Genomic DNA, 27,414 nt, shown 5'->3' with positions numbered 1-27,414 from the left:
ATTTTGTATCTGTTACTGTTTTTTTTGTCTATCTATTTCTTTCGTGTGTATTAAAAATTCTGCGATCTTTTATGTCGTTTACCATTATATTTTGAATTTTAAGCATGGATTCAGTTGCAGAGATCCAGAAAAATACAGATTATCTCATTAAACCGGAGAATATTTCTGGCAATGCAGATGCTTCTACATGGCCTCTTTTGTTGAAAAACTATGATAAACTGATAGTTCGGACGGGACATTATACTCCGATTCCTCATGGATCATCGCCGTTAAAAAGAGATATTAAGTCATATATAAGTTCTGGTGTTATTAATCTTGATAAACCAGCGAATCCGTCGTCTCATGAGGTTCTTTGGTTTTTTTCTTCAAAAAAAAGAATGTATTTTGATATTTCTTTTTGTTAGGTTGTAGCATGGATCAAACGGATTTTACGCTGTGAAAAAACTGGTCATTCTGGAAGTAAATACTCTTTTTCTATCTTTGTTTTTTCCTAATTCTTTTGTAGCTTTAGATCCCAAAGTAACAGGTATTAGCTTTGAATAGATTTTTAATGTGTGTTAAGTGAAGAAGGATGTTTAATTGTTTGTATTGATAGGGTACATTATTTTATTTTATATGGAACCATTAATTTGTATTTTTAGGCAACTCGTCTGGTTAAATCTCAGCAAGGTGCTGGGAAAGAATATGTATGTGTAATTCGGTTCCATGAGGCTTTATCTTCAGAAAAAAAGTTTGCCCAATGCCTTGAAACATTGACAGGTGCTTTGTTTCAGCGTCCTCCTCTTATTTCTGCTGTAAGTTGTTTTATAGTTTTTTGAATTCTCTTAATATCTGGTTAGGTTAAACGTCAACTTCGGATTCGTACCATTCATGAATCCAAGTTGCTAGAATTCGACAATGATCGTCATCTTGGTGTATTTCGTGTAAGTTGTGAAGCAGGAACATATATCCGTACTTTATGGTGTTTTATTTCTTTAAAAAAAATCTAGATCATGTGTTAATTTTTACTAGTGTGCATTTAGGGCTTTTATTAGGCGTTGGTGCTCATATGCAAGAACTTCGTCGTGTTCGAAGTGGCTGTATGAGTGAAATGGACGGAATGGTTACAATGCATGATGGTATTGGATATTTTCTTTTTTTTTGTCTAGAACGTAATAGTCCTTGATGCACAATGGGAATATGATAATACAAGGGACGAAAAGTACTTAAGACGGGTTATCCGGCCTTTGGAATCTCTTCTTGTGTCTTATAAAAGAATTGTTGTCAAGGATAGTGCGGTTAACGCTATTTGTTATGGTGCCAAATTGATGATTCCGGGTTTACTTCGTTATGGTTTGTTTTTTTTTGTATATTTTAAGTTTTCTTATCTAAATTCCAGAGTCTGGGATTGAAATTAATGAAGAAGTTGTGCTTATGACAACAAAAGGTGAAGCAATTGCTTTGGGTATTGCTCAGATGTCGACTGTAGAATTGTCGACATGTGATCATGGTGTTGTGGCGAAAATTAAACGATGTATTATGGAAAGAGATACCTATCCTCGAAGGTGGGGTTTAGGCCCTCAAAGTATGAAGAAAAAGATTTTGAAAAAAGAAGGCAAACTTGATGTTTGTTGTCTTTTCGTTTTTATTTCATTAATATTTTTAGAAATATGGAAGAATTAATGATGCAACACCTGAAGAATGGAAGTCTACGTATGTAGATTATAATTTGCCCTCTGGACAACCGTCTGAACAGCCGTCTGAACAACCGTCTACTCTTGAAACAACGATTAAGGAACCAGAGGTTCGGGATAATATTGCGGTTCCCAAAGAAATAAAAGATGCAAAAAAGAAAAGGAAAAAAGATGCAACGGACAGTGAAACAAAGGGTTTGAAAGACCCGGAAAAGAAGAGAAAAATAGAAAAAAAGAAAGGAAAACAAGCGGTATAAAGAATGTGGCGTCATTGTTAAGTATGATATTTCAAATGTTTATATATGTACATTTTATGCGTAATATGAAAATTCAAAATATCGAATTGAGTTTTTGTTCTTTTGTTAGAACCACACAATTATCGATTTATTATACACAGTTGCCATATATCTATTAATGAGAAATTAATGAAAACCCGGGTTGCTTTATCTACTATCATGCTGATTTTACGTAAAAATTTGTTTAAGTGCTGTTTTTTTTTCAGGAGAAATGGTTGACGGGAAGATGACTTTGCAAATAACGATCAAGTCTCCACGTACAGAAGGATCTTTCGAATAAGGCATGCCGTGACCAGGATACGATATCTCATGGCCCGGCTGCACTGGATTAATACTTGTAATTTTTAAGTGTTTGCCATCGATTGTGGCAATGGTTTTGGAAAATCCGGTTAATGCTTCGAGTAAAGTGAGTTCCAATTCGGTGGTGAGATTATCACCCGTTCTTTTAAAGAGGGGATGGGGTTTTTCTTCAACGATAAAATGCACGTCCTGTACAGTGCCATTGGGTTTTTCATCGCCTTCTCTAGCGAATTTGATTTTAGTACCGGGTTTCCAGCCGGGTTTGACTTGAACTTCTAAAATGCGCTCTTCTTGGCGCATTGTTCCACTGGTGTAAACTTTGCGCTTAATTTTCATGCGTTTGGTAGTGCCTTTAAACAATCTACGGGAATGCGTGAGAAACACCGAGGGAGGAGGAGGGAAAAGGGTACTTACTCCTCTAGAGTCAATTGGAGCGGTTTGGTAACGATTTCCCGCTCCGCGTTGTCGCGTTTCATGCTGCTCTCGCCCATACGGGCCCCATGGGCCCCATGCATGCCTGTGCTTCCGCCCATATTAAAGAACCGCCCGAACCCCCCAGACATGTCTCCCATGCTGAAGTCGTCTGCATCACTGGCGCCAAAGCTGCCTCCAAAGTTCTTCATGAACGACGCAAAGACGTCATGGGCCGACGACGGATTGAACCGGGAGCCCCCGTCCGGCCCACCGGTTGAGAAGAAAAACGACTGCCCATTGCCCATTCGCGTCGAAAACCCGTGAAACCCCCCCGGCCCCCCGGAAAACCCCATATCCGGCTGCGGCTGGCCCTCCGTCAGCCCATACTGGTCGTACAGCTGTCGCCGCTTCGGGTCACTTAAAACCTCATAGGCAAGGCTAATTTCTGCGCGAAAAAAACATTAGACGCGTCTAAACGCCCTCTTCTCTCCCAACACCTTTAAACCGTTCCGCCCCCGCCGGATTCTTGTCCGGATGATACTTGAGCGCCAGTTTCCGGTATGCCTTCCGGATCGCGTTTTCGTCCGCGTCCGGTGCAATCTCCAGAAACCGATAAAGCTTCTGATCTTTGACCATTTCTACTGATCCTTCATCGGCCTGCTCTCTCTTTTCCGCCCCTCCACGCTTTCCAATACTTTTTGGTTTTCTGTCGCTTTTTTCTGCCGCTGAGGGGGACTGTCGCCTTTTTATACCTTTGCCTTCGCCCTTAAAAACCCAAATGTTCGAGAAGCTTCTTCGCACCTGCTGCACTGTCACGTGCATCGCGATGCCCGTTGCTAAGGGTGCCTGGCAACCACCGGCTACCGTTGGTTACCGCTGGTGCTGTTTCCGGCGCTGCCTGCACTGCCTGCACAAGTAGGCGTGCTGCGGGACTATGTGCTTCCGTTTGCATCAAAGACCATGTGGATGTAGTCGTCGTTTTTGGCGTCGGTGTGCGCCTCAAGGGTACCATTTGCGCCCGCATCAACACACAGCGCTGCGGAGAGCGCCGCTCCGGGGTCCTCTGCCAGCCCCTGGGTGCCCGTCGCCTTCTCCACCCCCGCTGACATCTGGTCCATCAGCTGGATCTCAAGAAACCCACCCCGCTCGCTGATCCAACACATCCACTCGTCGATCCAGCACCGAACGACCCACCACGCCCCAAACGACTCCCCCCCTGCAACCGTGATCTCCCGTAGAATCGCCGTCTCGACCGTCCCTGCACACAGTAGAAACAGTTTCGGCGAGACGCTTGGGAACCGCCCCGGCAGCGATGAAAAGTACTCTGCCCATCGGTTCAGCGCCCCGTCCAGCGTGTTGCCCCCCTCCTCCCCTTCCTCCTTCTCTGTCTTCTGACCCTCCTGCCCCGTCCCGCACAGCAGGTGCAGGACGTCGTCTAGAACCTTGACTGCCTCCTCTTCTTGGCAGGGCAGTTCCCGATTGACAATCGCCCGTGCATCAATGTACCGCTGCCAATCGCTTCTCATTAGCTCCCGGTCCGCCGGATTCGTCAGAAACCGTGCGGCCGCATGTGCCGTGTCGTTCACCCGTAGTAGCCGTGCCAGCAGCGCCGAGAACGCCAGCGCCGGTACCACCTTTGCCCTCACAAAGTGTGCCGGGTGCATCGACAGCGCGTGCGTCAGGTGGCTGATTAGCGTCGACGACAGCACCCGTAGCGATGACAGAATCGGCCCCGGTACTACCTGCAGCGCCAGCGGCGACAGCAGTCGCACAATCTCCTATCTCCGTCAGCCCGTTGCTGCCGCCGCCGCCGCCTACCCTGTACATCTCAAAGTCCGCCTTTTGCACCCACTTGGCCAGCGGCTCTGACGAGAGCAGCTTCTGCACCGGTGCCGTCAGTGAGCCGTGGAATGTCCCCGTGATCGTCAGAAACTGCCCCGTTAGCCCCTGCTGCTGTGCTGCTCGTGCTGCCCACCTGCTTTAGCCTCATGTACCGCACCGACTCAATCAGCGCGCTGCAGTGTGACGTGTACAGTGACGCCAGCGTGCTCTTCGTGTCGCCGTCCACCTCTCCCCCCACATACTCTTCGATCTCCGGCAGCACAAACCCCCGCCGCTCTCCGCCTCCACCGCTGTTGGCGGGGAAGTGTAGGTGTCTTGACTTGAATACAAACCCTGCGCATGCCTGCGCCGCCGGCGCAGCGCTGCGCCCTTCCGCCTTGTCCTTGTCCTCCCGTGGCTCTTCACGCATCTCCCTCTTGAACTCCTTCTCGAGCAGCGGCTCGAGCCCCTTGAGGAACGCGCCCTCTCCATCGCGCCGCCCAAGGCTCTCCTCTCGCAGCTTCATCCCACAGTAGTGGTATTTGGATTGCCCACGTACGCCCAGGCGTCGCGTCTTGATGTCGGGATACACCATACGTACCAGCTTGCCGAAGGATGCAGGGTTGAGCGGCTTGATTCGCTCGCCGGCGCAGACTGCGACGTAGTGTGCATAGATCCGGTTTCGCGGGACAGCGACGTCCGGGATTGCCTCACAGTGCCGCATCAGCCAGCTTATGCCAAACACCTGGCGGTATTTCTCGCCCTGTGCGCCACACTCCTCCTCGCGCACTTTGCGTGCGAGCTCTTCCATCGACAGCGACAGGTTCTCAAGCGTCACCCGCCGCAGCTCCTGGTGGTCTGCATCTGTCTCCACAGCCCGCTCAGCAAATGGGTCCTCGGCAAACCCGTAGCGCATCATCGCTGCCGTGTCCGAGGGCAAAGCCCTCTTAAGCGTGGCCGCGGGCAGGCTGGGGCCATGTCATTCCACGACCGGCTGCAGGCGCAGATCTCGCGTTTGGACCACGAAGTATGTGTGGACAGCAGTGCGTGTGCTGATGTAGGCAGCTGAGCCGCTATGCGTGTCTGAATACTCTTGAGCGGCAGGCGGGGGTGAAGAAGGTAAGCAGAAAGTGCCCAAGTGCAGGGCTGAGACGAGCCCAGATCTATGTTGTTGGGGGAGTGGCGGCAGTGTACAGTGCCCTTGTGCTTGGAAATGTGGGCGGACGGGTACTTTCAAATATGCTTGGGTGTCTGCCGGCGATATACTGGTCGGTGGAGGCGGTGGAGAGTGCGAGTAGGGCGGCAAGCACGCAGTGGCTGGCGTACTGGTGGGTGGTTGCCGGGGCAGCGCCCCGGCAACGGCAGGCGAGTGGCTGACAAGGCAGGGTGATCTATGCGTGGCTAGTGCTGGCAGAGCACTATGAGGAGGCGGTGCTGTACTGGATGCGTAGGTGTGCGTGGAAGGGGGCGTGACTGACGGAGCAGCGTTCTACTACTTTGCCAAGTCGGTATTTATCCTGTATCTGTCGTTGCCGCAGTTCCAGGGCGCACAGAGGATCTACTGGGCGGTGGTGCACCCGGTGTATGCGAGGTATGCCGGAGCGGCGGGCGGGGCGGGCGGGGCACGTGATACGGGTAGCGGCAGCGGGCCGGAGCATGCACATGGACAGTAGTGCAGTGTGTAGTGCAGCGCGTAGTGCGTAGTGCAGTGCGTAGTGTAGTGTAGTGCATAGTGTAGTATAGTGTGTACAATGTCATGCAGTATATGCTATGCAGTGTGCAGTGTGCAGCGTGTGCAGTGTTGTGTATCGTGCTGCGCCGGCCCGTGCGGGCAGGGGCGACGGTACACAGTGTGCGGTGCATAGTACGTGTGTGTCGTGTATATATGCGCATACACAGTGCATATACACCGTGTCAGCAGTCGCCGTAGGTGTGCAGTGTGTGCAGTGGGCATCCGAGTGTCTGCGCGTGTATATGTATATATGCGTGTCAATGTATGCGTGTATATGTATAGTATGCACAGCAGTATAGTCGTAGTGCATACACCGCAGAGTGCATGTGCAGTGGACATGTTATATGCACATACGCCCATATGCTGTGCTGCACGCTGTGTGTGCTATGCACGCTATATGCTATACACTATGTGCGTTGTATGCTTTGTATGTGCGTTGTATGCTTTGTATGCGCGTTGTATGCACTGCGTGCACTGTATGCACATTGACACATACACTCACTATATACACACAGATACACTCATATATAGATATACACTCATATATAAATATACACTGATATTATACATATATACACTGACATACACGTATACATGCATATACACACATATACTCACTCATATATACTCATATATACACGCATACACTGACTACGCGCATAGACACGCACAGACGCCCACCGGCACGCTGCATATGCACCGTACAGTGTAGCAGTGCATGTACTGTATGTGTCTATAGTGCATACGTTACTACACAGCACGGTGTATATGCTGCAGCATTGCGGGTACACTGCGCATACACAACGCATACAACGCATACAACGCATACAAAGCATAATACATAGCATATATAACATATATAGTGTATATAAGTGTATATAATATAGCATACATAGCATACATAGCATACATAGTGTATATAGCATATACAGTATGTATAATATGCACAGTATATATGGTGTGCAGTGTATATGCAGTGTATAGTGTGTGCACAGTGTATAGTGTGTATGTATAGTTACAGTGCACATAGTGCATATAGTGCATATGGCATATGGTATTTATGGTATTTATAGTATACTGTGTATATGAATGTATAGTGTATGGTTATAGTGTATACAGCGTATATGTAGTGTATACAGTGTATAGTGTATATCTGCAGTGTATAGTGTATATGGTATATATGGTATGGTTGTGTATATATAGTATATAGTGTATATGTATATGTATGGTATATAGTATGGTATATAGTATGGTATATAGTGTATATCTATAGTGCATGCTATTTACAGTGTATGGTAGTGCATAGTGTGTATAGTGTGCATAGAGTGTATATGCTGCTGCTGTGTGCGTAGTGTGTAATGTATAGAATGTACAGTGAGTGCAGCCACTGCCTAAGCTGCAGTGTATATACCGTGCACAGCTACAGCATGCACAGCTACAACATGCACAGCATGTCTAGTGTTTACTGTGCTGCAGTGTGCCAAAGTATGGCGTATACAGTGTATAGCGTGTATAGCTGTATAGCGTAGTCAGCAATGGAATGTACAGTACAAATATACAGCAGAGCGTGCAGTATTATATATATAATACATATACTATAAATGCATACAATGCACGCTGTGCATATACTCTGCTGCACAGTATACACTTATACTATATGTATGGCGCATACAGCAATGTATACAGCAGTGTATACTGTATAGCATAGTGCAAAGTATAGTGTATAGTATAATGTACTGTATAGTGTAGTGCAAAGTGTAGTGTAGTGTAGTGCAAGATATACTCTACAGAACACGGTGTGTATAGCATGGCTTTTAAGTGTGCACACAGTTTCCAGTGTATCCGTCTGCATCGTGCAACACGCCACAGTGCATGTTGTACAGATATATAGTTTGCACTGTTTTAGGATGCGTTGTACAGAGTGTGTATTCTATAACATGTGTGTAACAGTGTGTTGCATAGTGTCGATACTCGCTATGTATGGTATATGTGTATATACTCTATGGCTTCCACAGCACTGTGAGCTACAGTGTATATACAATATACATGTAGTGTATAGACAGTCTCTACCATCTATATTATGCATACACTATGCATCTTACCCATACTATCTGTATATGGTTCTACACTGTGCACAGAGCGTGGTGTGTATACTGTATACAGTGTACAATGCTAGCATACACCCTACGACGCATATGCTGCATCGTGTTTATGCTATAGCATCACAAGACATCTACAAGTATGTATATAGTGCACAGCGTACCATACATATAATCTGTGTGCTGTATTATACATGTTACTACATTTATACACTACACTTATACACTACACTACGCACTTACACACTACAGGTTACGCAGAGTATACGCAGACTATAATTGTAGTATGTGCGCCGTGTCACTGCACGCTGCGGACTACTGTATAGGGCAGCTGACCTGCCTGTTCAGGTATCTGACTACGTATCGAGCTAGGCAGATACTCTCAACGGCAACTCCCCTTCTATTTCAGGAAGCCCTGACCCAACCCGGCAACTACCATACTCGATCAAGTATGAGAGTTACCAAACTAAGCCGTTGCCAAAACGACACAAAAAATGCCCCACGGCAGACTCGAACTGCCGACCCCCGCGTCTCGAGGAATGTCTCCCAATGGAAGGCATATAAGCACGATGCAATAACCAACTATGCTAGTGGGGCGATGTTAGCAACTTGTAAAGTATTGTATATAACAAATCAGTATACACTGCTATCTAAATGCTTCAGATACTGTGTCACCTTAGAGCACATGTACTACAAGCAAATTCGATTTGGATGCGTAGAATGGCGACTCTGCAGCAAGTAATACGTGGATGCCGCGTACCACGTGCACCGCAGCGTCCAAGTGCACCACGGCTCAATGGAGCACCGCTACGGCGTGCAGTCTGTGACAGGGTTTTTACGGTATACAAAACAGACACCAAAGACTAGCAAACTGACAATGATAGATGAAGCCTAAGGTATAGACTGAATACATATCAATACTAACAGTGCAGAAGCCAAATTCAGCACAACGTAAGGTTGCACGGGTACGTTTGTCGTGTGGAAGGAAAGTGGTTGCATATATCCCTGGAGAAGGACATAATGTCCAAGAACATGCAGTTGTAGTATTACGGGGAGGACGAGTACAGGACCTGCCAGGAGTACGGTATCATATAGTACGGGGAGCAGGAGATGTACAGGGAGTGGTGGAGAGACGTAAGGATCAATGGAAAGAAGCAGTACTGAGGAGATAGGGACGGGACGGTCAAAGTACGGGACGAAGAAAAAAAAATGATCCAGAGCACCAAGAAGGTATATGGGGTGTGTAAAGTGTATAGAATGTAATACAGTGTGGTATGGTGTATAAATGTGTATAAGGGTGTATAGACATGTATAGGTGTATATGGATGTATATGGGAATGCATAAGAATGTGTGGTGTATACAGATATCTATAGGTGTATGGAGTATACAGAGTGTATATGGAATATACATGTATCCATGTATATATATATAATATATACATATATACATATATGTATATATGTATATATGTATATGTATGTATATATGTATATATGTATATATGTATATGTATGTATATATGTATATATGTATATGTATATATATATGTATATGTATATATATATGTATATATGTATATGTATATATATATGTATATGTATATATATATGTATATATGTATATGTATATACGTATATGGATGTGTATACAAGTACATGGGTTATACGGATTATACGGTCTGAGCACGGAGTATACAACACTACAGTGAAGCAAATACTCAGTAAATAGACAGTGGATACACAGTGACACTGTATAAGCAGTGCATGGCAATTGCAGTAGAGCAGACGGACAATAGCAAGTAGGCAGAGTAAGAGAAATTGTAGTGAACCAGTGCCATGCAGCGAGATTTAATGAGGAACTGGGCTCTGGCACAGCAAGAGCCTCTGATAACAGCAGGTGGTCACCAGACACGAGTTGGTAGCAAACATTAGGCTGCAACAAGCTAGGGTGTGTCGGTGGCCATGATCTGAGCAGGTTCCGTAGGATCTTTAAAGTCTTCAGGGATCTGAGTGTCCTGCAACACAGCAGACCCAGTGGGATTAGAGGGTCCAGAGGGTTCAAAAGGTCCAAAGGGGTCCTTGGAAGACTTGGTCTTCTTGGAGGGAAGATCTTTGAATGTAATAGTCCTTGGAATTGTATCTTTCAAGTCAGCATGTGAATGGATGGCAGGGAAGGCAGTATACCTGACAAAAACTCGAGACAATCGATTCGTGAAACCGCAGTGGCTGGAAAAGTAAGCAGATAGAGACAATGAAGCAGCTACCAAGGTGTCTATAGAGGATAGTCTTTTTATTCTCATTAAGGCACATCAAAAGACCCTGATGTGTTATATACTGAATAAACATTTCCTTTGAAGGTCAGGCAAGAAACAGAAAAGAAGGGAAAAACCGTTGCAATGGCAATAAGAAAAGCGGAATTTCTGGAGCACTGGACAATATCATCGTCGATTTGAATGATTTTTTTGATTTTTGAGACAGAAAGAATAGATGTTCCAGTAATATCTTGACAATGCATATTCTGCATTATTTTTTGTCTTCAGATGTTAGACGTCGTTAGACATCAGATATTGTCGATCGTCTTGCTATAGCAACCGGATGGCGACGATAACAGAGAGGCAACAACAGGAAATCTCAAAGGAAAAAGGTGAGTAAAAAAGGTGATTTTAGAAGGAATTAACGGGATTATAAAGGTCTATTTATTTAGAATGTAACCGTAAGTTCTTGTTTCAGGGAGATTCCTTTTTAAACGGAGTTAAAATGGGGTTTTACACACGTCGTCAGACAATGGAGGATCCTGATGAAATCCAGCGTTATGAAGACTTTAGGACAATTGGTAATGTCTTTGAATAATGGGAATGCCTTTTTAATGGTTCTATTTGTGAAGACTGGGTTCAGGATGCATCATTGAATCAGTGGATGACGGTTCACCGTGATTCAAAGAAAATTAGTATGGAGAAAAAAACGTGGATTAGAAAGGCATTTTCTGTGCTTTCAGATCTATGTTATAACGGGAAGATGTGGATTGTTATGACGATTGTGGGTAATTTTGTTTTGGAAGAAATAAGGACAGCTGTGTATATGTGTCAGGTGTTTTCATTGGATTAAACGCAACGTTTATCGGCATAACGACGAAATGGCTTTCAGATATAAAGCTTGGGTACTGTTCAGGTGCATGGTACTTGAGCAAAGAGTTTTGCTGTTGGGAGATGGGTGAAGGTGTATATACCTCTTATACTTTTGGGAAAAGGTGATTAACGGAAGGAATTATTAGAATGTAGTGATTGGCATATGTGGTCGAGTTTTTCATTGTTTAATTTTTTTTTTTATATTATATTTGCAGTAAGTATTTTATACAGATAGAATAAACGTTGAAGTGATTCGAAGGGGCTTTTTTCGCTAGTGAGTGCATTTCTGGTACGCACATATGCACCCTATGCAGCAGGGTCAGGGATATCTGAGATTAAGTGTATTGTTGGTGGGTTTTTAATGAAGGGATTTTTGGGGCCATTAACGTTATTAATAAAATCTGTTGGGCTTTCATTAGCCATTGCATCTGGACTTAGTATAGGCAAAGAGGGTCCTTTTGTCCATGTTTCTCTTTGCATTGGGGATTTTATTAGTAGATTTTTCGCTAAATACGATACTCATTTAGGTATTTTTTATTTTTATTTTTTTTTAAAACTAAACACTCAAAGCCAAATTAAGAGAAGTTTATTCTGCATGCTCAGCAGCAGGTGTTGCTGTGGCATTTGGTAGCCCAATTGGAGGCGTTTTATTTTCCCTAGAAGTTGAATATTAGCTTTTGCTCTATTATCGTTTACTTTATATTAGGAAATATCATCACATTTTCCAATGAAAACGATGTGGAGAAGTTTTTTTTGCGCATTAGTAGCAACTGCTGTTTTATCTGTAAATTTTGTGCTTTTCATATACTTTTTTAATTGTGTAAAGACTATGAATCCTTTTCGAACAGGACAATTGGTTATGTTTCAAGTTCACTATAATCGAAGTTGGCATTTTTTTGAACTTATATTTTTCGCTATTCTTGGAGTATTTGGAGGAATATATGGAGCATTTGTAATTAAATGGAATCTTCGTGTTCAAGCTTTTCGTCAACATTATCTTTCAGGTTTTGCCGTATCTGAAGCAACATTTTTTGCTATAATAACGGCTATTTTGAGTTATGGTAATGCATTTCTGAGAATTGATATCACTGAAAATATGAAAATTTTGTTTCGAGAATGTACAGATGATTTAGGTTATGACGGTATATGCAAGTAAGTATTATTTATTCTCATCCGCTATAAAACTTATAATATAAAGTCGTTCTTCTCAAGGAAGGATAATAATTTCATTAATTATTGCTACCATTATAAGAACATGTTTAATAATTGTATCATATGGTTTAAAGGTGCCTGCAGGAATTTTTATACCATCAATGGCTGTTGGGGCAACATTTGGTCGTTTATTGGGTATTTTTGTTTCAGCTTTACAAAAAAGGTTTTCAAATTTTATATTATTTTCTGCATGTGAGCCAAACGTATCTGTAAGTTATGAATTTTTTTCAACAATGAATATTAATGTTATGTTTTAAACAGTGTATAACACCTGGAACATACGCATTTCTTGGTGCTGCTGCTGCTTTAAGCGGAATAATGCATATTACAGTGTCGGTTGTTGTAATAATGTTTGAACTTACGGGTGCATTGACATTTATACTTCCAACAATGGTATAGTTTCCTGACACACTTATATAGTATGTATATTAATTCTGTTTAATCCGTAGATCGTGGTTGGAATTACAAAAACAGTATGTGACCATTTTAAGACAGGAGGAATTGCAAATAGAACGATTTTGATTAATGGATTCCCTTATTTAGATTCTAAAGAGCATTATTTTGGTGTTCCGGTAGAAGACATTATGACTCAAAATTTAACTGTTATTCCATCTAATGGATTGAATTTACAAGAACTAGGTTATTATTAAATTCTATATTGTTAATTATAATTAATTTTTGTTAGAAGCAATTTTAAATTCATCTAATATTAAAGGATTTCCCGTAGTAACTGATCGAGAATCAATGTTATTAATAGGATTTGTTAAACGTAGTTATCTTCAATGGGTATTGGGTAATTTTTTAACAATTTTATATTTAATATTTATTATTTTCAATAGAGAAATTCAAATCTACAAGTAAATTATCACCTAAAACTCTTTGTTTTTTTTCAGTACCTGAAGATAAATCTGAATTTAAGAGTCTTTTAAAGAAATCTTATGACAGTTTAAACGGTAATACAAATTTTACTGCCTCTTTGGATTTTTCGCATTGTATTAATATTACACCGTTAACGGTTCATCCTCAACTTCCACTAGAAACAGTTATGGAGTTATTTCAAAAATTAGGCCCAAAAGTAATACTTGTTGAGCAATATGGTCAACTTTGCGGGCTTTTAACAGTTAAAGACTTACTTAAATATAAATTTAAAGTTGAATATGCAGAAAACCCTCATGATTTGTCTTTTACCAAAAATGATGAAAAACAAATTTGGGAACTTTTAGTAAAATTTAAGACATGGGTAAAGGAGATCATTTTTGCTTATTCGAGAAAATATATAAGGGCATCAGAAATTGAGTTGGATTTGTATCATTCATAATCAATCTTAGTTAATACCTATAATGCAAAATATATGAAAAATAACTAATATGTATAAAACACTGTATAAAATGGCATGAAATTATGTTATATTATCTTACATTGATTTGATTATATTCACAAAAAGTCTCTAAACCCTGGCAAGTCTAAATTTAGATAGAGAATAAATCATTACTAATTTTGTTAATATAATTAGAAATGTAACTGAATAAAAAACAAAAATAACTATTTTTGAAATACTTTTACAACTCAAGAGATAGTTATTTAGGAAATCAGTATCATTATGCTTAAATCCAGAAACCATCATAGGAAATAGTCTAATCAATTTAATAATGATATTAATAAATCGTTAAGTTATACCTGGTGTTCGACGACTTACTTGAGGTTCCCTGATTTAATATGTTAAAATACACAATTATTATTATTCAGAAAAATAAACTTACCCTGCTCTTGGTGCCGGATCAAATTGCAGACTAGTTTGTTAGAAGAATAATAATAAGGCTACTTACAATGTATATTTCATTTGTTCATCAATTTCCATAATAGCAGCTTGGTTTCCACATCTATAACAGTAATTCGGAGCAGAAAAAATCGTAACTACATTTCTTTCTTGTGACCAACTATAACCCTTAAAAATAAATAAGTTTTAATAGTTGGTTGCATGCGAAATCTTACTTCCATAACTAATTGGTGGGCCCTAGCCACAAGACTCAGCCCATTGTTATGATTAAATGCCTGTGAGATATCTTGTCCAAAGGTATATCCTGCACCTCGAGGTGAAATTCCCCAGCCACAACGATCGTCTGGGTCAGACCAAAGAAGATCACACATAGGTCCCTCATGTGGGACTTCTTGAATGCGATCTAATGCACGAATATGATCTAATGTATCAATCCCGGGTGAAAGACCTCCATGTAAGCAGAAAATTTGATCATTAATTAATGCAGTTAAAGGAAGATAATCAAAAAGATCTGTAAAATTTTTCCATACATTTGCATTACCATATTTCCGTAAACATTCATCATAAAACCCATAAACTTGCGTAATCTGTCTTGATTCATGATTCCCTCTCAAAATCGTAATTCGTTCGCGATAACGCACTTTAAGTGCTACCAGCAATGTTACTGTTTCAACACTATAATACCCTCGATCAACATAATCACCTTTTTTTACTTAGATGCAGCCTTTTTAATATATATTATGGTTCTAACCCATAAATAAAAAATTCGTATCCGGACAATTTCCTCCAATACGAAAAAGCTCAATTAAATCGTGAAACTGGCCATGAATATCACCACAAACTAATATTTTGTTAATTAAACCATTTTTCTAACAAAATACAAAACATGTGTTACCTGTAACAGGACAATTGACCGGTTGAACATTTGATTCTTCTTGTAAAATCTCTCGAGCCTAATTAAATTGTGTTATTAATACTATTTCTTTTAAAAAAAAAATAAAATGTTTACTTTGTCACAAAGCCTTTTGACATCTGCTTCAGAAAGTTGTTTACATTGCATTAAATGCTTAATCCATCCATCTACTTCATTAATACTTTCAAGTGATTCTGTAATATTCCCCAGAGATAATGGCAGTTTAATATCCGAATCAGTCATTTGGATATCCTCCATATTTTTTAAATAAAGCCAAATAATAAGAAAATAATGGCCAACTTTTAGATTTTAATTTTTTTTTTGATTTTATCAAATCAATATGATTTGTTAATAAACCTTTATTGACCCCCAATTTTTTAATAAAAAATATTAACTTCTAAATACTTTTTAGTTTAATATTAAGTTTTTTATATTAGAATTTACCTATTTATTAACAATTTGTTAAGTTTTTTTTGATCTTTTAAGTTAAAAGTTAAAAGTATACTTTCGAAACGTTAATTTACGTATTGGACGAAGATGGGTGACAGTTTTTTAAGAAAGAAAATAAATCTATTTTTTGATTTTATATTGTTAAAAAAAGATTTTTTATTGAATAAAGTGTTAAAAAATGCTTTTTTTTTATTTTTTGCTAAAAGTAAATAATGTAATTTACACGAAAAAAGAAATGTATAAAAATAATCTCATTAAAAATATATTTTATAGACGAGGATGAGATCTTTAATGCATGTTTGAATCTTTGTAACTATTTAATATTTTACATTAAGATTTTTTTGTCAAATATTTTTCCAAAACAAAATTGATAACGAATAATTTAATCATAATAACATTATGAAGAATCAAATAAGAAAAAGTTATTGATAAACGAATATACCTTTTTAAAAGGAGGCATTATATATATTTTGGAGCAATTATTAATAAGTTTATTTTTTTGATAATATTTTTATATTTGCGAAAAAAATAATTGATATCATCTAAAATAAATATTTTTAAGACAAAAAATAAGTCATTTTTAAAGATTTTAATTTAAAACATGAAAAGGAATATCTTTGCTTACACGACTTAACTCTAATTTTATTTAAAAGATAATTTTTTATGTTAATGAATATAAAACAAAAGTTCAAACATATATTATTTTAATATATTTATTTGAATGTTTTTTATTTCCTAAAATTTGGAAATATTTTAAAAGAGAATTTTTTATAAAAAATTAAACCATTATTTTTATTTACATCTAATTATTTTAAATTGTTTATAAAAGTATATAATATTAATTTAGAATAGGGAAAAAATTATATTATTTTTTTTAGTTATTTTTTAATTTTTGTTAAAAATTAATAAAAAATTTATTTATTATAATCCTAAAACATTTTTCCACATATTTTTTAATAATTTTAACATATAGAGTAACATTAAATATTAAAAATTATATGGTAATCTATTATATAAAAAGGAATTATTTCTAAATATTATATAAATTTAATAAAAAAAGAAATCAATAAAAACTAAATAATATATAATAATAATAATAATTTTATTAATAGTACACATTTCAAGAATTCATGTAATTATTTTAAATTAACATAGATTTAAAAATTGAAAAGACTTAAATATTATTTCATTGAGAAAAACAATAGATTTTATTTTCTAGATTTAACTTTATTATAGAAAAAATTTAAAGTTTTACATAAATATAATATTTGATTGCTTAAAATAGTTTTAGATATTATAAAAACCGAATAAAATCTAATTGTCCCAAAATTATAAAATAAATAAAATAATATATTTCCTATTAATAGCAATGTCTTTTAGAATAGTTTTTTTAACAATCTATAAGAATAATATAAAAATAAATTATTTAAATATATTTAAAATTTTTATATAGATTAAAGAATGATGAATATGGTTTCTATAAAACATTTTTTAAATAATATTTTAATTTTTTTTATCATAAGTAGTTACTTTTCATTTATTTTTGAGAAAATCATGTCTTGCTTTTTTCTATTAAAAAATCCATTTAACTAAATAACACAAGGTAACTCCGATCAAAGCACTTGATAAACACAAAAAAGAAAGTGTTGTTGGTGTAACAGACACTCTAAAAACATGTTATTCATATTGCTATAAAATGAATGCATTTGTTACTGAAATCTCCCAGACGTTAGAGATGAAAGATCATCTGAAATTTCTAAAGATTCTTTTGGCACTTGAAACATCATTTGATTTGCACTAAGATCATCTTTATATTTCTCAAACATGCTATATATACGTTGTTCTAAGTCATGAATTAGTCTACGTCGTTTTCGTGGTTCCAATCCAAGTTGAATTACTAAAAATAATACAATATTTAGTCCTATAAGACTCCACGTTCCCCATGTACTTGTATGTCGAATTTTATCACTCCATATTTGTTCTTCATGGTACCGAGTAAGCATAAAATTTAATAGCTGAACCTGCAGCTCATCTAGCTTTTCTTCACATTCAATTAAATGTTTATAAGCACTTTGCTCTTCTTGTTCATTAACATGGTCGTTACGATACAAAGAAGTGAATTTTTCAAGATCCATAGGTGTCCATAGATGTTTTCGTTGAAGAAGTTCATTTACTTCTTGTTGTAGCTTTAAACGTTGTTGAACTGCTAATGTATGTCTGCGTTTTGCCTCTTTTGTCTCAATTCTTGCCTCTTTTAAGAGGATTTCTAGTCATAATATCTTAACTCATGGTATTTTGAAATAGAATACCCTTCACCTTGTTCATGGATCTGATTTTTGAGTTGTTCTATTTTTGTATATCCAGTTAACCAATTTAATTTTTCTTTTACAGAAGCAGAACCCATAAGAGCCCAACAAATGCAGTTTTTCATATATTCTGAGACCTGCAATGTGTTTCTTTTCTTCAAAATACTTTTTAATAGTGTTGGACCATTAATAAATGGTTTGAAAGATGTTGAATAAATATTTTTCAAAGGAAAAAACATTTTAGAGCTCCCTAAAACAAAAAGCCAAGGGCATTTCATAGAAAAAAGCAAAACAATAAATATTATTTATTATACTTTTCTTTTTTTTTTAAAAAAAAAACTTTTATGACGTTCTATGAAATCAAGCGCTATTAAAACAGTATAAGACAAATGAAAATGAATAAAAAAACTAATTATAGTTGATAAATAAGTCAATATGATAATTATCCAATAACAAGTTTATCATCACTTAGAAAATCGTATTCTGGGACTTCAAGATTCTAAAAACTATAAGATAGATTTTCAAGAAAGGAAAAATTTACCAAAGGAGCAGGACCTTTTCGTATACGACCAGAAATATCATAGTGAGACCCATGGCATGGACAAAACCATCCACGGTAATCACCTGCTTCACCAATAGGAACACAACCTAAATGAGTACAAACACCTGCAAGATTAATTATGTTAAAACAATAAAAAATCAACAAACCAATCATAACAAGCCACTCTGGCCTTTTAGTACGGTCGTCATCAGACTGTGGGTCTCTAAGAGATGATATGTTGACAGAACGAGCCTCATCAATCTCATCTTGCGTACGATGCCGAATAAAAACCTGATTCTATAAGTTAAGCGTATAAATTGGAAAAACCAACCGGCTTTCCTCTCCATCTAGCACTCATTAATGGATTTTATATACAAAAACCTATCATTTACTTAATAATAAGATTTTTTCCCTCCGGAAGATTTGAAAGATCTACTTCTACTTTTGCCATAGCAAGAACATCTGCTGACGCTGACATATTTGATAAAAAGTCCGTAATTGTAGCTTGTGCTCCTGCTGCTGCTACCATGCCAAACGTACCAACCATAAAGTATGAAAATGCTCTATTTACTGCTAAGGAAGACTCTGATCTAATGCAAAAAAATCATTAATTATTAAAAGTCAAATAATGTTCAAAACACACTTATAATTTGAAAAATCGGGAATCCGTGTTGTTGAAGAGTATTTTTTAGAATGAATGAGGATATTTGGAACATTTTTCTTCAAAATATGTGCTAATTGAAGTGTAATTCTAGCCGTTCCTACTTGCAACATTTCTTGACGTTTTTTTATGCTCCTTGAGTTTTTGAGGCAAGATCACGTGACTTTTATATTAAGTATTTAAATGTTATTTTAATTTTATTTGAGATTTCAATTTTTAATAAATAATAGTAAATAAAAGAATACTTTTTTATATTTTGCTGCGTTTTTATACTCTCTAAAAAGTTTACGTTAAATTTCTGTTGATAATCGCATAATTAATTAAACTGTCGAAGACGTCTAAAATATGCAAAATTGAAAAATTTCTTATAGAATCTTAAGTATTTCCGTGTCAAACAGATGAGAACTCTTCCAGAGAAAAATCCTTTGCTTGGAAAACCAAAAAGTGTGTTTTTTTTCGATGAAAATTAGGCTAATATATAAATATTAGAATCAGTGCTTTTGAAACAGTGCAAAACATATAATATTCGGTTTGAAAACAATGTCTACATTGACTTTATAACACTTCCTGTGCCAGTTCCTTCTAAGGATAATCCTCTTTATCTTGTGCGTATGAAACATAAGCAGGATTATATTTCTGCAACAGCAATGTAAAATACTTTGATTCGTTTTTGGCCTTTAGTTTTGATTTGTTCATTTATAGGTTTCGTGCAGCTTTTCCTTCTGCTACAGAGTCAGATGAGCGTATCGAATTTGATCATTATGTTATAAAACATATTCCCAGTGCTACTTCTAATGAGTATACTTCAGGTATATGGATTATGTTTGAAGATGGTATTTTTTATTATTTTTTGATATATTTTGTACTTATGCATGCCTTGAAGCACTTTCACTTGCTGAAGATTATGGAATTCGCCCCTGGATTAGAGCTTTGATTAATGCTTCTATTGAACGCTCTTGTGAAAATAGTGTTTCTCCATCTAAGGAGGTGACTGCAGCTACATTCAAAAAGCATATACAGTTTAGTACAGAATCCAAGTCTAAATATTCTACTCCTGCTATATCTCGACATGATACTAATGTATTTTCTGAAATTCTTACTCAAAATTCTCATGTTAAACAACATGATTCTCCAAAAAAAATGCATTCTAAACCCTTTAAAAGCGATACTTTAGATTCTTCTCCACGCTCTGTCAAAAATACAATACCACCTATTTCTTCTACCTCTGACTTAAGTAAACCTCGATCTTCTAAAAAACGGCCTTTAGAACTTTGTGGTTCTGATGATTTTATACCAATTAAACGCACTAAAATTGAACAACTTGAGGCAGAAGTCGTTATTGAACGTCGAAGAGTCAAAGCGCTTTTTGCTCTTGCTATTAGCCTTGGTGTGAGGTATTTATATGTATATATTTTTTAGAGTTTCTAATTTCTGTAGCGTAACTCTTCCTTACATCTTATAGCTTATACAATTAATAATTGCAATTTTATGTATTTTTTTATTATAACACTATCTTTATCATTTCAATCCTTTTTTTTCTTGAACTTAATTTTCCGTTAAGCGATATTTATCACAGCTTCTGAACAAAAAATGATATCAATAATATCGTATAAATAGATTTTGGAATATTTTAAATAAGTTTTATGGAATTTAACTGTATCATCTTATTTATTTTATTAAAGATCCAATTAGTTTACATAAAAGGTACGCTTTTATATTTTAAAAAGTACCATTAGATGATTAAAAATGGTATATTAATCTGTCAATCCCCTGAGTAACATAATTTATTATGTGTTATCTTGAAAGAAAATATCTGTATGATCAATGTTGTACCTCTTTCTGAAAACAAACGTGTTTTGATAACTAATAAAATACTATATAGTAGGATTATGTCAGACACTTCGTTAACTCCTATGGAAACATGTTCTATCCCTATCTATCTTGTTGCATCTCACTACTTGATTTATGATCATAAAAGTTATTATTTATAGAATTTCCCTATTTATCTGATACATTTTAGCTGTAATTCAATTGAGACTTCAGTATCGTATATGTGGATCTTTTATTGGAACATTGCCACAAGCACCTCAACAAAATATTTTCCTTGGTCTCCCTTTAGAATTAATGCAGGAAGAAGTTGCATGGCTTGTTGATCAAGGTTCATTTTTTCACCTAATATATTATATTTTAATTGAATTTAGGTCATGCTTATATTGTAAATGATAAACTTCGTCACCAACTTTATATTGAAAACAGTACTCCTGAAGACGTGCTTTCTTTTAAAGAAAAAAGAATGGCAGAAGCTATGCGTCAAAATATAGAATATGAACAACAAAATGCACAAAAAAGAAATCTTGTAAATTTTTTAAAAAATATAACACCTTTGAAGTCAAGTTTCGATCTTCAAGAAAATAATGCTATTGATTATGATTTACCAAGAAATATTATCATTCCAACTAAATCTGCAAAATCACTATATACAATGCCTATTGAATTATCTCCTAAAGTACATGTAGATCCATCTAAATATTCCGTTTGGAAATATTTTCATGATAAAGGTTACTATATAACACCTGGTCTTAAATTTGGCTCCCATTATCTTGCTTATCCTGGTGATCCTTTAAGATATCATTCTCACTTTTTAGTGAATGTAATGGAATGGGAAGAAGAATTTCCTATAGTGAATATAGTAGGTGGTGGAAGACTTGGAACAAATGTTAAAAAAGCGTGGGCTATTGGAGCAAACAATCCTGATACTAATACTATTCATGTATTTACTATCGAATGGACCGGGTTTGGATAACAATGGAAAAAGATACTATATAATACTTTTTACTGTTTTTATTATATAAATTATGATTTCAAAAACATACAGGGTATTCAGAAATTCAATTAATAAATTATGAAATTCAACTTAAAAAATATTGATCGATTACTTTTATAGAATCTTTTTGAAGATAGCATTTTTTTTAAAAAAATAATATAAATATATAAATGGATAAATGTAGATATAGATATAAATATCTTTCTTTACTCTATTTATTGAAAACTATGCTTCTTTTCACTTATATATCTTTTCTTAGAAAGATAAATACTAATAGCTTTTCTATTAAAATAAACAATTCATCAAAATATTCACAAAAATATCTTTTTAAAAGTCGAGGATTTTTAGAAATAATAAAATTAGTAATAAATTAATAAAATAGTTTTTGAAGTATTAACTTCTACTTATTTTATAGTATTTTTCTTATTTTCAAGATAAGCTTAAATTTCGAAATGATATAAGGTCCCGTTCATCTTAAGAAAAAGCTAAATTATTAGAAATATGGATGATTTATTTTAGAAAATTAAGAATATAAATTTTTTTGGCTCTAAGTATTTTGTAAGCTAAAAACATATTTTTTTTATAAGAAAAATTAAAAATAAAACAGTAATAAAATTAACAATTATCACATTTTTGAAGATAATTGTCTCGTTTCATTTGAAATATTTGCAAACATATCATTACATTTGGGCTGTTAAGGCAAAATAATATCTAAAATTCTCTCTTTTTTAAGAAAATATACATTTTTTTAAAATGTTTACTCAGGTTAATAAATATAACTTTATATTTAAAATTTTCTGAACTCTCTTAAAGACTCCAGTTGGTGGAAGAAGAGTACGTAATCAACGTCAATTGTCTAGAATTATTAGTGGAGATCGACCAGCTGCACCTCTCCCATCATCAGGGGCTTCTCCATCATTTTCATATGGTTCTCCCTCTATTAACCCCCCTGACATTCCGACTCTTCATGATACAACAGTTAGTCTTGCATCTGCTCTTAGTGCAGCACAGAAGAATGCTCAGAAAAAAGATTATATAAGTCCGAATGTTAATACTCTTTTGAAACAGCCTAAATTTTTAAAACAAGAATATACAAATAATAAACCTTTATCTTCTCAGAATCTTAATAATACAGAATATAAAAAAAGGTTTTTGGTATTTTATTGAAACCCTTTTAGATTTAATTGTTTAGGTCTCAAACAGCTATAAAAAAATCTGAAGAAAGTTTAAATAGTGTCTTAAATAATGAAAATTTTCAGGAAGGTTTATTGGATTTTGATGAATCAGGGAACTATTCTGAAGGTTATTGTTCTCATTATTTCAAAATATACTTAATTTTAAACAGAAAACTTTAATCAATCTCGAGATATTAAGAAAGATGATAAAATAACTCGTTATTATTTAAGGGAACATAACAGTATTGATGGTTATTCGCGTATATCATTGAATTATGATGCAACTAATAATTCAGTAAATCCGGAAAATTCCGAATCTCAATCATATGAAGAAGAGGAATTTTTGTATACTCAATTAAATGAAAATGATTTTAAAGATTTTTTTGATGAAATTGATTATGAATATAGTGTTTCAGATGATGATAAAAACGTAGATGATCAAGAGTATCTTGAGGATGGTGATTATGAAAAAAGTTTAGAAAAAATATTAAATTTTCTACATTTTTGTTGGTTTATGATTATATCACTTTCTAAACAGTTTTTCTTTTATTGTTTTAGCTCTTTTTTTTGGCCAGTTAAAAACATTGTTGCGATATTTTCATTTATGATTAATTCAGTTTTAAAGATTGTCACCCGAAAAATATACACCGTATTTATTATTTTTTCTATAATACTACTCATGATTATTCCAGGTTTAATAGAGAAAAGTTTTATAAACTCAAAATGGTTTAATTTATCTCATCATCAACCAAAATATAACTTTTCATTCTCTCAAAATACAAATGAATTAATGCAGCATTTGATTCTTTTAGAAAAGACTCTTAAAAATTATGAATCTATGGTACAGGGTATTCTACATGATAAAAAAAAACTATTTAAAGCAATAAAAGAAGTAGATGTTAAAAGATCGGAAAATTCAGAAATAACAAAATCAATAAAAAAGGAACTTGATGCATTTAAGAATTCTTTTGAAATTATTAAAAAGGAAATATCTTATATAAAGCTACAAGATAGTAAAAGAGATTTAAAAATTAATGATATTTTTAACTCTTTATCTTTTTTACAAGGAAATGTTTCAAAATATGAAAATCAATTTATTAACCATGAAAAATCATTAAAATCTTTCAATGAAGAAGTTGTCACTGTTAAAAAACATGTTGACCATGTTTATCAAGAATTTACTAACTCACAGATAATTCTTAAAAACGATTTAAATGATAAATATATTACAGAAAAAATTATTAATACTCTTGAATCTTATCTTCCATCACAGCTTGTCGTAAAAATAGACCCTAAAACAGGAAAAATTGATATTAGTCCTGAATTTTGGATTCTTCTTCGAGAAATTTTTCCTGATCGTATAGAAATAGATAAAGCTTTAAAAACTTCTTTTTTGAAAAATTCTAAAAATACAGATACTTTATCTTTAATATCATGGTCTAATTTTCTTAAAAATAATGAAGAAAATATAAAAACATTTATTAAATCTCAAACAGATGAAGATTTAAGAAAAAGTCAAGAAAATGGTTCAATTATATCCAAAGCATATTTTATTAATACTCTTAAGGAAAATCTAAAAAAGATTCAAGATGACTTAGAAAAAGACCTTATAACAATAAAAACTCAAATAAATGATCAATTTAAGAAATTAGATTATACTTATAAAAATAAAATACAACCTAGTCATTCAGATCACTTAAAAAATACTAAGAACATTCATAATAAGGTAGTTGAAACTTTGATTGAAACAGCTTTGCATAAATATTCTTCTGATGTTTTGGCTCGGCCTGATTTTGCTCTTTACTCGTCTGGTGCAAGAATTAATCCATTTCTTACATCGTCTACATATTTGCAGAGGCCAACTAAGTTTATTCCGAATCTTTTATCAAAAATATTTTGGGATATTGGATGCACATGGGGTTATCCACCTGCAATGGCAATTCATCATGAAAATAACGTAGGAATGTGTTGGGCATTCCCTGGGTCTATTGGTCAGATTTCTATTCGTTTAAGTGAAACCATTTTTTTGACCGATGTGACTATTGAGCATGTTGATTCCAAAATTGCTCATGATGTTTCTACAGCACCTCGAGATATTGAGCTTTGGGTTCAAGTAGATGATCTTCATATGAGAGAAAAAATGATTCAACAAAGTCTTTCTTCCATCAAACAGTCTGAAAATATTATTCCTCCATCAAAATTTTATGTGTTAGCTGCAACTATGACTTATAACGTTTTCTCAACATATCCAATTCAAACATTTCCTATTCCAGTTGGTATAAGACAATTAAATATTCCTATAGAAAATGTTATTTTCAGAATTATTAATAACTGGGGAAATAATAAATTTACATGGTATTTTGCTTTTTTTTATTTTCTATATTAACTTCAAAAAAGTTTATATCGTGTTCGTGTTCATGGTACAAGTCTTTCACATCAAAAAACACGTCCTGAGTATTAAGAAAACCCTATTGTTTAATATTAAACTACTATCTATTTTAAAGTTCTTTTGAGTATCAATTCATACAAAATATCTTTAGAGTTCAATTTTTTACAAAAAAAGAAACCAAAAAAAACATAAAACATTTCCATATGTCTTCTTTTATTCTGTCATCTGTTTGTTTTATGGCTTACTCTACATTTTCTAGATAGTTTCTTTGAGGTCACGTGACACAGTTTAACTTTAATTCTTGAGCTTAACGCCATTTATTAATGTTGTACAACTTTGCAGAATAATTTTAAATTTATTTAGTATTTCAACTTGAAGATAGAGCGCTTTACTTCTGAAAACTAGCGCTTATATTTTTATGTCAGAGTCTTTTGTACCATATATAAATCAGGTTATCTTTTTTTCTTTTTTTGCATCAAATTTTGACTAACTACTAAAGATTGCAGGCCATGCTGGAGTTTTGTCTGATGTCTCTGGAGAAGTTATTTGTAAGCCATGTACTACAGCAGAAATTAATTTTTATATATCATCATCTAATTATCCTGTTTTTCAACAATGGATGCCAACGTATATTGGTAATTTAATACTTAACTCTCCTGCAGCATGTTTAGCAAGATCCAATGAGCCTTTGAAGTCAACAGAGTCTAAAGAATCTGAAGGATTAAATACTGAATCTGAGGGTGTTGATGCAATTGTTCTTGAAAACTTGTGTTATCCGTTTATTCAACCAAGTATGATTGATATTAAACTGGGTAAACGATTATGGGATGATGATGCATCTCCTGAGAAGAAAGAAAGACTTGAATGGGTTTCAAAACACACAACGAGTGGGTCTCTTGGGTTTCGTGTTTCAGCAATGCAGTTATGGTGTGCACGTGATAAAATGTATCAAACATACTCAAAGGAATGGGGCAAATCTTTGACATTAGCAACAGTGGGAACAGGTTTGAGGACATTTCTTTCTGCTGCTGAAACAGTTGAACAAAAGAATTATATCGTGTCTGAATGGATTGATAGTCTTTCTCAAATCCAAAATGTTCTACATGATGTGGAAGTTCGTTTATACTCTTCTAGCTTGCTTTTTATCTATGAAAGCGATCCTGTTACTCTTACAAGAATAATGAACAAAAACAATACAGAATGTTGCAGTCAAAATTCTAGTCATAAAACCAGTGATAGTACTAGCGATAATGATGACCATGTTGACAATCCTCCATTTAGAGTTTCTGTTTGTCGACTCATTGATTTTGCACATGCACATTGGGTTTTTGGTCAAGGCCCAGATGAAAATGTTTTACATGGCATTACTTCACTTAAAGCAATTTTGAAAGAAATTTCAAATGAATATTGTTTATAAAAATAAGATGTTGTTGAAAAGCTCGTAAGTTGATACTTTTACTTGAATAACTAATGCTAAAATTCTGGGTTCATAGTTTTAGTATGGGATACTGGATTTTACTTTGGATCTTTTTTGGTGTTTAGGGTTTTCTTAATTTATTTTGAATATTTATTAAACACTGAGTTCTATCATTTTACAACCACCTGGGTTATGTTATAATTATTTAAAAATAATATTAGCAGTAATAAAAATATATAATATAGTTTTTAGAGTTTCACTTAATATCTATCCAAGAATAATACCAATT

General features: G+C 35.2%; 13 protein-coding genes and 1 non-coding gene across 14 annotated transcripts; 7 read left to right on the top strand and 7 right to left on the bottom strand.

The window, feature by feature from the left end:
- Window positions 1-104: 104 nt before the first annotated feature.
- On the top strand, window positions 105-1,930 carry T551_03159 (centromere/microtubule-binding protein CBF5; the record flags this gene model as incomplete). Its single annotated transcript, XM_018375422.1, has 10 exons — window positions 105-347; window positions 405-459; window positions 506-526; window positions 568-596; window positions 642-794; window positions 840-961; window positions 1,012-1,118; window positions 1,159-1,332; window positions 1,379-1,605; window positions 1,646-1,930. The coding sequence occupies 10 exons, from the start codon at window positions 105-107 to the stop codon at window positions 1,928-1,930; spliced, it is 1,416 nt and encodes a 471-aa protein (XP_018228321.1).
- A 143-nt stretch (window positions 1,931-2,073) lies between these two features.
- T551_03158 (uncharacterized protein) lies at window positions 2,074-3,635 on the bottom strand (the record flags this gene model as incomplete). Its single annotated transcript, XM_018375421.1, has 4 exons — window positions 2,074-2,630; window positions 2,684-3,128; window positions 3,181-3,408; window positions 3,458-3,635. The coding sequence occupies 4 exons, from the start codon at window positions 3,633-3,635 to the stop codon at window positions 2,138-2,140; spliced, it is 1,344 nt and encodes a 447-aa protein (XP_018228320.1). The 3' UTR covers window positions 2,074-2,137.
- A 176-nt stretch (window positions 3,636-3,811) lies between these two features.
- Window positions 3,812-5,423, bottom strand: T551_03157 (protein sak1; the record flags this gene model as incomplete). The annotated part of the gene is made up of 3 exons (XM_018375420.1): window positions 3,812-4,142; window positions 4,931-5,135; window positions 5,219-5,423. 3 exons carry the CDS (start codon window positions 5,421-5,423, stop codon window positions 3,812-3,814), a joined length of 741 nt encoding a protein of 246 aa, XP_018228319.1.
- A 3,407-nt stretch (window positions 5,424-8,830) lies between these two features.
- T551_05043 lies at window positions 8,831-8,932 on the bottom strand. Its single transcript has one exon. It is a non-coding gene; the product is annotated as a tRNA-Ile (tRNA).
- A 57-nt stretch (window positions 8,933-8,989) lies between these two features.
- On the top strand, window positions 8,990-9,507 carry T551_03156 (ribosomal protein S12; the record flags this gene model as incomplete). The annotated part of the gene is made up of 3 exons (XM_018375419.1): window positions 8,990-9,175; window positions 9,220-9,231; window positions 9,268-9,507. 3 exons carry the CDS (start codon window positions 8,990-8,992, stop codon window positions 9,505-9,507), a joined length of 438 nt encoding a protein of 145 aa, XP_018228318.1.
- A 771-nt stretch (window positions 9,508-10,278) lies between these two features.
- On the bottom strand, window positions 10,279-10,859 carry T551_03155 (uncharacterized protein; the record flags this gene model as incomplete). The annotated part of the gene is made up of 4 exons (XM_018375418.1): window positions 10,279-10,475; window positions 10,520-10,561; window positions 10,600-10,684; window positions 10,725-10,859. The coding sequence occupies 4 exons, from the start codon at window positions 10,857-10,859 to the stop codon at window positions 10,279-10,281; spliced, it is 459 nt and encodes a 152-aa protein (XP_018228317.1).
- A 71-nt stretch (window positions 10,860-10,930) lies between these two features.
- Window positions 10,931-13,990, top strand: T551_03154 (uncharacterized protein; the record flags this gene model as incomplete). Its single annotated transcript, XM_018375417.1, has 14 exons — window positions 10,931-10,983; window positions 11,026-11,168; window positions 11,220-11,375; window positions 11,423-11,553; window positions 11,597-11,678; window positions 11,736-11,987; window positions 12,031-12,122; window positions 12,167-12,244; window positions 12,287-12,612; window positions 12,659-12,881; window positions 12,934-13,065; window positions 13,122-13,311; window positions 13,358-13,465; window positions 13,512-13,990. 14 exons carry the CDS (start codon window positions 10,931-10,933, stop codon window positions 13,988-13,990), a joined length of 2,445 nt encoding a protein of 814 aa, XP_018228316.1.
- A 348-nt stretch (window positions 13,991-14,338) lies between these two features.
- T551_03153 (serine/threonine-protein phosphatase PP2A catalytic subunit) lies at window positions 14,339-15,620 on the bottom strand (the record flags this gene model as incomplete). Its single annotated transcript, XM_018375416.1, has 7 exons — window positions 14,339-14,378; window positions 14,433-14,462; window positions 14,499-14,617; window positions 14,665-15,152; window positions 15,201-15,290; window positions 15,345-15,402; window positions 15,459-15,620. The coding sequence occupies 7 exons, from the start codon at window positions 15,618-15,620 to the stop codon at window positions 14,339-14,341; spliced, it is 987 nt and encodes a 328-aa protein (XP_018228315.1).
- A 1,901-nt stretch (window positions 15,621-17,521) lies between these two features.
- On the bottom strand, window positions 17,522-18,396 carry T551_03152 (uncharacterized protein; the record flags this gene model as incomplete). Its single annotated transcript, XM_018375415.1, has 2 exons — window positions 17,522-18,078; window positions 18,129-18,396. The coding sequence occupies 2 exons, from the start codon at window positions 18,394-18,396 to the stop codon at window positions 17,522-17,524; spliced, it is 825 nt and encodes a 274-aa protein (XP_018228314.1).
- Window positions 18,397-18,560: 164 nt separating this feature from the next.
- Window positions 18,561-19,433, bottom strand: T551_03151 (cytochrome b-c1 complex subunit Rieske, mitochondrial; the record flags this gene model as incomplete). The annotated part of the gene is made up of 6 exons (XM_018375414.1): window positions 18,561-18,617; window positions 18,660-18,784; window positions 18,827-18,950; window positions 18,991-19,006; window positions 19,052-19,249; window positions 19,303-19,433. 6 exons carry the CDS (start codon window positions 19,431-19,433, stop codon window positions 18,561-18,563), a joined length of 651 nt encoding a protein of 216 aa, XP_018228313.1.
- Window positions 19,434-19,718: 285 nt separating this feature from the next.
- Window positions 19,719-20,782, top strand: T551_03150 (uncharacterized protein; the record flags this gene model as incomplete). Its single annotated transcript, XM_018375413.1, has 5 exons — window positions 19,719-19,764; window positions 19,810-19,969; window positions 20,023-20,153; window positions 20,204-20,714; window positions 20,758-20,782. 5 exons carry the CDS (start codon window positions 19,719-19,721, stop codon window positions 20,780-20,782), a joined length of 873 nt encoding a protein of 290 aa, XP_018228312.1.
- A 295-nt stretch (window positions 20,783-21,077) lies between these two features.
- T551_03149 (tRNA-intron endonuclease) lies at window positions 21,078-22,178 on the top strand. Its single transcript, XM_018375412.1, has 3 exons — window positions 21,078-21,297; window positions 21,341-21,478; window positions 21,522-22,178. Exons 1-3 carry the CDS (start codon window positions 21,138-21,140, stop codon window positions 22,121-22,123), a joined length of 900 nt encoding a protein of 299 aa, XP_018228311.1. The 5' UTR covers window positions 21,078-21,137; the 3' UTR covers window positions 22,124-22,178.
- A 719-nt stretch (window positions 22,179-22,897) lies between these two features.
- T551_03148 (uncharacterized protein) lies at window positions 22,898-25,780 on the top strand (the record flags this gene model as incomplete). Its single annotated transcript, XM_018375411.1, has 6 exons — window positions 22,898-22,909; window positions 22,958-23,292; window positions 23,337-23,446; window positions 23,490-23,829; window positions 23,878-25,674; window positions 25,717-25,780. 6 exons carry the CDS (start codon window positions 22,898-22,900, stop codon window positions 25,778-25,780), a joined length of 2,658 nt encoding a protein of 885 aa, XP_018228310.1.
- Window positions 25,781-26,126: 346 nt separating this feature from the next.
- Window positions 26,127-27,125, top strand: T551_03147 (inositol polyphosphate multikinase; the record flags this gene model as incomplete). Its single annotated transcript, XM_018375410.1, has 2 exons — window positions 26,127-26,159; window positions 26,208-27,125. The coding sequence occupies 2 exons, from the start codon at window positions 26,127-26,129 to the stop codon at window positions 27,123-27,125; spliced, it is 951 nt and encodes a 316-aa protein (XP_018228309.1).
- Window positions 27,126-27,414: the final 289 nt, after the last annotated feature.

Source organism: Pneumocystis jirovecii, assembly GCF_001477535.1.
Source record: "Pneumocystis jirovecii RU7 chromosome Unknown supercont1.15, whole genome shotgun sequence".
Lineage (NCBI taxonomy): Eukaryota > Fungi > Ascomycota > Pneumocystomycetes > Pneumocystales > Pneumocystaceae > Pneumocystis > Pneumocystis jirovecii.
This window is presented reverse-complemented; position numbering and strand designations above follow the sequence as displayed.

Excerpts from the sequence above, each read along its gene's own strand:
- T551_03149 (XM_018375412.1), top strand. The coding sequence starts at position 21,138 with ATGATCAATGTTGTACCTCTTTCTGAAAACAAACGTGTTTTGATAACT. Across the intron at positions 21,298-21,340 it reads CTTGATTTATGATCATAAAA|CTGTAATTCAATTGAGACTT; the intron begins GTTATTATTTAT and ends GATACATTTTAG. Across the intron at positions 21,479-21,521 it reads TGCATGGCTTGTTGATCAAG|GTCATGCTTATATTGTAAAT; the intron begins GTTCATTTTTTC and ends AATTGAATTTAG.